General features: G+C 40.8%; 1 protein-coding gene across 1 annotated transcript in view; it reads right to left on the reverse strand.

Moving 5' to 3' along the window:
* Positions 1-3,564: 3,564 nt before the first annotated feature.
* Positions 3,565-9,734, reverse strand: part of LOC102602032 (putative inactive methylesterase 20) — a 24,372-nt gene continuing 18,202 nt past the window's right edge. The window contains exon 2 of the mRNA XM_006365316.2: positions 3,565-3,726. Within this exon, the coding sequence (XP_006365378.1) occupies positions 3,565-3,726 (162 nt within the window). The remainder of the gene's footprint in view (positions 3,727-9,734) is intronic.

Below are 9,734 nucleotides of genomic sequence, written 5' to 3' on the forward strand. Positions count from 1 at the left end.
CTGGAATCTTGAATTGAAGAACAAATACAAATTTCATAAACCAAACTTCAAGAATTAAATGTCGAAAGAGTTCGCAAAATAATTCTCAAAGCCAAAAGTAAGTATCTCAAAACGTCTAACAACCCAAAAAATGAAAAATACAACTAATATTTATTGAAAACAAATCCTAAATCAAGTATGATAAGGAAGACTAAGGAGATTCGGCTTGGGTAGTGTCATCTACGGTTGGTGACCTACGACTCGTAGTAGTTTCTACGACTCGTAGGTACCTTCCGCCAGTCAGCACTTGGTCCATCATTTTTTGATTGCTTTCTACGAGCATGACTTACGGTTCGTAAGTCTATGTACCGTCCATCTTGTTCAACCGCTGTTCATGAACTGGAGCTCATTCTTTCTGTACTTTTCTATGACTCCTTATGTATAACTTGTAGTGGTAACTACGGCTCGTCAGTCTGCTTTCACCTTCCATACTTAGTTCCAATTCTCAGCACTTCAACTTGCAGCTTCCACCTATAGCTTGTCGTAGATATGATGGCTCGTAAGTCAAATCATTCATCAAGAAAAAACATGCTACTTCAACACCAACTACTCCAAAATCCATTTCCTGCAAAATTAGAGCAAAATAACATCACATCTATTAACAAAATTCCCAAGACTCATGCAAAACTCTAATTTTAATGCGTCAAAATGACCGTAAATTCACGGTACATCAACACCCTCAACTTAAAATTGTTGCTTGTCCTCAAGTGACGCAATAGACTCTAAACGATACTTATGCATAAGTAATTCAAAGTTCATGCAATCACATGGCATTTTCTTACTAATCACCGCTCCTTATTTGTTTACCCTAGTGCAATCTTTTAGTTAACTCAGCAAACCAAAATATGTGGATCAATACATGACATAGACATACCAATAGACACATTCACATACGCAAACAACAATCACCAAGATACCAGATTTTCTAATATGTAACTTGTGCCCTTACCGAAAAGAAATCCCTTTTGTTCACATAAAATAGGTGTTTTTATTAGGGACTCAGTAGAAACTCACACTCAAAAATTGAATTCAGTATAGTTTATGCACAATACCATATAGGTTTGCCCTTATTTTCTATGCTTCGATTTTTCAAACTATTAAACTGGATCACTATAGGACTTTTTTAGCTTGTAACGTAGGCTCAGGGTCAGGTGTGGTATATTTAACTATTAAGTGACTTTCCTACCCTCCTTGACATTACATTGGCTATTTTTCTCTTTTACAATTCATCTTGGCATCACCTTGCTTTTGCTCTTCTCCATGTTATTTATTTAAGCTCGGTGTGACTTTGACTTGATTTCTTTTTTTGCTTCAGCTTTCCTTCATCTTTTTCATTTAATCTTTTCATTATTTTTCTTGATGTTCGTTCACACCATTTACAAACATTTTTACACACTTTTGTTCTGTTTCTCTACACATAACTCTTTTCATACCCCTTTCTTTTCTTGTTCTCCTCCATAACAGCCCCCCTCAACTTAAGCTTTTAGTGTGGGTTGAAGAGCACGATGTCCCAGGAGGGACCAGGGCCAAAATAAAGGTGAACAACTCTAAAGGAAAGCCACCCTCAAATTAGGCTTTTAGCCTGAGTTAAGGTACACAATGTCCAAGGAGGGACCAGGGCCAAAGCAAAGTTTATGAATTTATTCGGGCAAGGAGAATTGAAAAAAATAGTCTTCTTTAGGCTCAAACATTTGGATCGAAGAGAGAAATTTATTCATTTTGGTTGGTTGTTTTTAGGCTTAAGTGAACTCATTCTCCATAATGGCCTATTATCCTTTCCTAATTCAGAGTGTAAATCATCTTAGCAAGAACAATGGGGCAAGTTCTAGATTCGTATGCACCATATGACTATGCAAACATCCCTACACACATGGCACCTTATTTGACTATCAAATCATCAATATACATGGTTCATTTATATCTTAAGTCATGTTGTCTAATCGATTCCCATAATGTCACAAAAAGATCCTACATATTTAGCTTATCAATTACACAGACATATCACATATCATTTTTGGAGGGGTCTCCCTTTTCATGTTTTTTTGTCATCATTCTTTTCACTCTAACTAATTTTACACTTATACTATCCTAGACATGTCGGTTCAACAAAAATTAAACAGTTCCTTGGAGAAAAAGAGCAAAGGCAAGAAAATCCCAAGGAAGGATTGTGAGTTGGGTTATTCAAACTTCACCCTCTCAATCACAACCCGTTCACCCCACCCCCACATGAAAAGCAATGTAATGCCCTCAATGCACATAATAAATAACACCAAGGATGAGACAAACTTGTGGCACATAAGCGCTAAAGATCAATCAAGGGTTGGTGGGTCCGCTTACCCCAAACCCGTTGGATCACCATGTGTGATGCACTCACTGATGCCCTAAACTATAACTGAAGTAGCATCATCAGTAGTGCCCCTCGAACCGGATGCTCTGGCAGCCAACTCCCTCTCTATAAGCTTTCGCATCTCCTCATTAAGTCGCAACTGCTTTTGCACCACCTCAAACTGATGCATGTTCTCTTTCCTAGCTCTCTGCTCTTCCTCCGTATCAGTAGTACGCTCTGAAGCCCCTGTGCACTTTCCAGCCACACGATGACGGATAAGGGCAGGCTCATCCTTACTGAACAGTTCATTTAGCACCACATCTCCACCATCATCCTCGGGGTGTGAGGGTTTGGTATAACAGAGTAAATAGAAGCCAAAGCATCAATATCAACCCGGAGCTTGGCCAACTCCATTTGGAAATTAGCTAGATCAATAGTAGGCTGAGGTCTATCTAATATTTGTAGCTCAAAAGCATATATTCTTCGATGCACTACCTGTATCTTCACCACCACAACTTGTTCTACCCTCTTCTCAGATTTCTCAACAGCCTTCTTCATCCATGGATGAATGTGCTGCAAAAGTGTCGCCATCTGAGTCTCTAACTTTTGGACTCTGGTTAGTAGCATCAAAGCATAACTTGTAGGAGTAGGAGCACGTGGTATGCTCTCGGCCGGTCCGGATGACGAAGAAGGTGGGGCTGCCATATCGGGATGCATAGGTGGAGCTGAAATATTGCCCTCTTCGGGCTGCGTTGAAGCAAGGTCCTCGTTCATATGCGGCAAGTTAAAATGTATATCCCTCCATGGAGCTGCGGGTTTTGCATCATCCCGTATAATACCAACGTCGACCATCTTGGTCATCTCAATCAATCGGTCACATCCCCACACTGGAACTGTAGCCTTTCTACATAGGAAAATTTTTAGACACGTAAATGGTAGTGTGGTCTCCTCCTGGAAAGCCCTCTCATGAATCTCGGCTATCAGACTCTGAGAAAAATCTATCTCGTGCCCTGCCATCAAATAAGCAAGCATCACCACACGATCCCAAGTCATTATGCTATCCACCATCGTGGGGGACAATTTGGCCCGGATAATAGACCACCAGAACTTGGCTGCAAAATTAAGAGTCACCTTTTTTATAGACAAGGTCATGTCACAAACCCACTCAGAGCTCACCACCTCATCAACAATATGCCCAGCTATCCAGCGCAACAAGGTCTCTCTCTGCTCAGTGTCACGCATGGCTGATAAATGATGGTTTCTAAAACTTTAGGGCCTAACACGACAGAGGTTGGGCCTTTCTCCAGTCCGTTGTTGTACACAAATTCAGTATCCATATGTGATTCCACTTGTTGACTATACTGTCAATTTGCAAACAAAAATAATGATTACTACCTACAGTTTAATATATTAGCAATATAACAGTAGTAATACATATACACTCAATTACCTTGGAAATTCATGTTTTTGAACTTTTGATCACTAGGTGTCATATGGATAAGTTTTTAGATTAAAGAGAAACTTATTTGTTGTGCATGAAACTATTGCTGATGGGGATGCCACTCAGGTTGAGCACATGGGACTGCCACGTAAGACTGCTAGAAAGGTCACTCCTCCTAAAAGACTTGGGGATTACGTTTGGAAAGGGGGGAAATCATGTGAGGAAGGGTAAAATTGGCAAGCAGTAGGCATAAAGCATCATGAGTGGAGCAGTGCAGTGCAGACTACTTTGTTGTTATCACTGGGCACTCTTTCTCTCTCAATTTCTTCTTGTTCCTCACCTCCTTCTTCTTCTATTATTAGATATACTACTTCTGCAATTTCCCTTTGTATTTTCTTATTTTAGAGACTTCACTACATCTACTACTTATAAGTTGAGTTCAAGGCTATTAATACAAGTGTGGTTAGTGTTTCACTGTGTCCATTCATTACATTGGTGCTTTCATCCAGAGGTCTTCAGTGGATGACCAAAGACTCAAGTCACTTGTTGAAGAATCAGTTCAGGGTATGAAAGAGTCGATTCTTGCAGATATTTGCTCCTTGTTACTGGAAGTGCTAGGAAGCAAAACCCAACGCCCAGAGAGGGACTCACATGATGACTATTTTTTGACAGCCCCTAACCTCCGTCACAAGCCAACATCAGTGGAATTTGGCCATTTATGTGGAAAGAATCCGGAGGCTTGGATCTTTCAGGCAGAACAATATTTTGAATTTTACAAGATTGCAGAAGACCAGCATCTGTCACTTGCTTCTTTTTATCTGGACGGGGATGCATTGGAGTGGTATCAGTGGCTTTTTCGAAATAAACAAATGGTGTATTGGGAGCACTTGGCTTCGAAGGTGCGGATCCATTTCCACAAAAAAGATTGGAGTCCACCGAGGGACGTTTGGCGAAGCTCCGGCGAATGACCACTGTCTCAAATGTTCAGTCTAGATTTGAGATCATTGCAAACGAGACTGACTACATGGATGATAACCGAATGGTACGTCTCTTTATTTCTGAGCTTCGTGATGATATTAAGAACCCTGCTTTGGTCCATAAGCCAAAGAGTTACGAAGAGACACTTAATTTAGCCCATATACATGAGCAACAAATCCAAGCTGAGAAAGGACCCGTTAGGCCAACTTTTGCTAAAACAACTCCCCTTTTGCCTACCCCAAATTCCACAACCCTAAATCAAAATATCTCTTCTTTTTTAGCCCCTTACGCTGCTTCCCCTTCGATTCACACTCTTCTTAGAAGGCTCACAAATGCAGAGCTCCAAAGCCGCCGTGAGCGGGGACTATGTTATTATTGTAAGGAAAAGTAATCATCGGGACACAAGTGTAAGAAACCCCCACAACTTATGTTTCTCACTGATGGATCCAATTTGGACCCTAGCTTGCCAGAGCCGTTTATTGATGATGATTTCTTAGTGGGGGAATCACAAGGTTTAGAATTATAGGAGCAATCATCTATTTCTTATCATGATTTATCTGGGGGAATTTCACCCTCCATATTACGATTCACTGGAAAAGAAAATGGGTCACCAGTCCAAGTTTTAGTGGATGGCGGAAGTACTCACAATTTTGTGCAACCACGTACGGCTAAACATCTTCAGCTCAAAGTTGAGGTCATTCCCCGTTTTGCAGTTATGGTGGGCAGTGGACAAAGTCTCCCGTGTGAAGGTGTGGTGAAGCAAATCACTTTATTGATTCAAGGGTGTACTATAGTCGAGGATCTTTATGTCTTGCCCTTCCAAGTTGTTGATGTAGTACTTGGAGTGGCATGGTTGGCTACGTTAGGGGCGGGTTATAACTGATTATGCAACATGAGAATTTGAATTTAATTTACATAGGTCTAAGTGGTTATAGCAGGGGGATTCATCCACTGATGCTCACCAAATTCATTTGCATAGTTTGAGGCGTATGGCAGTGACAGATGCAATTGCTTCTTTTTTTTTTGGCAATGATTACTCCTGAAGGGAGTAGTGAAGGTGAAATGACCACATATTTGAGTGGTCTATTGGACTCGTATGATGACATATTTCAAAAACCTTCGGGATTGCCACCTTCTCGTGTTTAGAATTATTCGATACATCTCATCTCAGGGGAGCAACTAGTGAATGTTAAACCATATAGATACCCGCACTTCCAAAAGCAGGTCATGGAGCAGATGGTGAAAGATATGCTTAAAATGGAGTTATACAGCCCAACACCAATCCATTTTCATCCCCGGTGCTATTAGTGCGCAAGAAGGATGGCACATGGTGCTTTTGTGTTGATTATCAGGCACTCAATGCCATCACAATCCGAGATCGCTTCCCTATTCCAACCATTAATGAGTTTGTTTTATGAATTACATGGTGCTCAAGTCTTTTCAAAGTTGGACTTGTTATCAGGTTATCATCAGATAAAGTTTAAGCTTGAGGATGTGGCTAAGACAGCCTTCCGTACTCATGACGGTCATTATGAATTTTTGGTAATTCCTTTTGGATTGACTAATGCCCCTTCGACATTTCAGCTACTATGATTGAAATTTTTCGTCCACATGTGCGTCGCTTTGTTCTGGTATTTTTTGATGATATATTGGTCTATAATGCATCTTGGAGCGATCATTTGGAGCATTTAGCAGTGGTATTGCAGTTGTTGAGGCAACATCAACTTGTAGCCAAATGCTTGAAATGCTTGTTTGGTCAAACCTCTGTTGATTACCTAGGACACATCATCTCTGCTCAAGGCCTCTGAGTAGATCTAGACAAAATCAGTACCATTGGGCAATGGCCACCACCACGATCAGTGAAGTAAGTTCGTAGTTTCCTTGGGCTAGCTGGGTATTATCGTCGGTTTATTCACCATTATGTAGCTATAGCATGTCCCCTAACTGACTTGTTACGCAAGGATTCCTTCAAATGGACAGCAGTTAAGCAACATGCTTTCAACACTTTAAAATCTTGATTAAGCTCTACCCCTGTTTTGTCCTTGCCCAATTTCAGTCAGGAGTTTCAGGTTGAAACTGATGCATCTAGGCGAGGTATTGGAGCTATTTTGTCACAAAAAGCCACCATATTGCGTATTTTAGCCAAAAGTTAAGCTCTAGGATGCAACAAGCTTCAACATACCACCAAGAGATGTTTGCCGTTACTCAAGCTGTGAGTAAATGGCGACAGTACCTATTGGGGCGTCAGTTCACTATTCTTACTGATCAACAATCACTACGTAACTTGACTACCCAGACTATACAAACCCCTGAGGAACAAAAATGGCTCGCTAAACTTGTCAGCTATGACTTTCGCATCTTGTATAGGCCTAGAAAATAGAACACGGCAGCAGATGCCTTGTCGTGTACTTTAGAGGCTTTTCTCATGACTATTTCAATCAATTCTTTTGCTATAGAGGTTAATTTGAAGCAGCTGAATCAAACTAACCCCGAATTGGTAGCAATACAGCAGGCCTTGCTTCGTGGGGATAAGGATTTTGATGACTATCAGTTCAAATAAGGGATGTTATTTTATAAAGGTAGGATAGTTAGTCCCTCGAAATCTCCCTTACGTCATAAATTATGAATTGAGTTCCATGCTACTGCTATAGGAGGACATGTCGAGGTTGCCCGCACATTCCATTGTTTGTCATCTAATTTTTTTTGGAAACGGATGCGCAAGGATGTCCAAACATTTGTGGTTGCGTGTCATATATGCCAACAAATGAAAGATTCTTACCTACAATCATTGCCGATTCCAAACTAGGTCTTTGAGGATATTGCAATGGACTTCATTACTTGTCTTCCGAGCTCAAAGGGAAATACCATGATCATGACAGTCGTAGACCGTCTCACTAAGTACGGTCATTTCATTCCACTGCCATCTACTTTCTCGACTCATACAGTAGTTGAGGCCTTTGTGGTGGGTATTATTAGGCTCTATTGCCCTCCTCGTTCTATTATGACGGATCGTGATCCGCGGTTCTTGCACTCTTTTTGGCTAGAGATTAATCGCTTGCAGGGATCCACTTTAGCCATGAGTACAACCTATCATCCTCAAACAGATGGACAGTCTGAGGCTCTTAACAAATGTGTGGAACAATATTTGCGTTGCTACGTCGCTAAGGTGCCTTCCTTGTGGGTTGCTATGTTTCCATGGGCGGAATTTTTGTACAATACTTCCTTTCAAACTTCAGCTAGTATGACCCTTTTTTAGGCACTCTATGGTCGGGAGCCTCCTACTGTTGCTCTGTACATTTTGGGGAGTAGTGTGAGCAAACTGGTTGAGTCCTATCTGTTGCAGCGGGATGAAGTCTTGCACGTCCTCAAAAATAATTTATTGAAGGCTCAGAATCGCATGAAGCGATTGACTGATAAGTCTAGGATTGATACCTTCTTTGAAGTGGGTGATTGGGTGTATGTCAAACTTAAGCCCTTCAACATAATACTTTGTGCTTGCAGCGAGATCATAAGCTTAGGCGGCATTATTTTGGGCCTTATCAGGTGTTAAAACGCATTGGCCACGTCACTTATCGCCTGGAACTTCCTGAATCTGCAAAAATCCATTATGTTTTCCATATTTCTATGTTGAAGTGTTGTGTTGGCAATCCGGATCAGCAAGTAACTCTTCTACATCTGAGTGTTCCTACTACAGAGAATCTTGCTAAGTCCAACCTTGAGGACAATGTTGCTTTCGGGGAAGCGAGTAATGTTGTGAATGAAACTATTGCTGACGGGGATGCCACTCAGGATGAGCACATGGGACTGCTAAGTAAGACTGCTAGAAAGGTCATTCCTCCTAAAAGACTTGCGGATTACGTTTGGAAAGGGGGAAGATCACGTGAAGAAGGGTAAAATTGGCAAGCAGTACGCATAAAGCATAGTGAGTGGAGCAGTGCAGAGCAGACTACTTTGTTGTTATCACTGGACACTCTTTCTCTCTCAATTTCTTCTTCATTCCTCACCTCCTTTTTCTTCTATCATTAGTTATACTACTTCTGCAATTTCCCTTTGTATTTTCTTATTTTAGAGACTTCACTACATCTACTACTTGTAAGTTGAGTTACAGGCTATTAATACAAGTGTGGTTAGTGTTTCACTGTGTCCATTCATTACATTATTACATTTGAAATTTTGTCTATGGCACAAGCAGAATTAAAAGTATAAGATTATCCACCTATACAGTTATTTTTATAGATCGCCATGGATTAACAACCCTAAAAGTAAGGTAGTTAACAGTAACGAACAACTTGGACTGTTATTAGTAGACCAATTAATGCTGAAAGAAATTAGTCCAAAATGTTTTTTGGGTAGTGACTTAAAATTTCTAGGATAGGCCAGTGTGAGACAATATCCGAGCAAGGTGAGATCTAGAGAAATCGAGGAATGGGTTGGGTGTTATATCTAAGCTTGATTCATGTTTTCTAGTAGCTAAGATATTAAGGAACCCATAAGACCTTTTGGAATCGAATTCAGGTGAGTAAAATTCTCAGTATCGACTTGGCGTGAAAGGGATAACTTGGGGTGCCAAAGGTCGAAGGTATGGTGTGAAATGGGCCTTTGGTGGGGGGGGGGGGATTCCAAGTCTCTGATGGTTGTGCAAGTTGTTATAAAGGGTGTCACGCCGCTATAGTGGGCATTTAGTAGGCGCAATAGCAGGGGTAGGCCGCTATGGCGATGTTGCAATAACGGGTCGGGCGCTATATCGGGTTAAATAAGGATTTAATGCAGAATAGTCTCCAAACTTCTTATTTTCTACAACTTTGTTCTTGAGAGAAGGGAAGATAATTTAAGGCATTTTCCACCCGTTTTTTCACTTAATAATTCTCCGGTAAAGGTAAGTTTGATACTCCCCTAGTTTGTAAATTGTTTCTTAAGCCTTAGAAATTAGGATATTACTCTTTGGGGGTG

Source organism: Solanum tuberosum, unplaced genomic scaffold (assembly GCF_000226075.1).
Source record: "Solanum tuberosum cultivar DM 1-3 516 R44 unplaced genomic scaffold, SolTub_3.0 scf00548, whole genome shotgun sequence".
NCBI classification, from domain to species: Eukaryota; Viridiplantae; Streptophyta; class Magnoliopsida; order Solanales; family Solanaceae; genus Solanum; species Solanum tuberosum.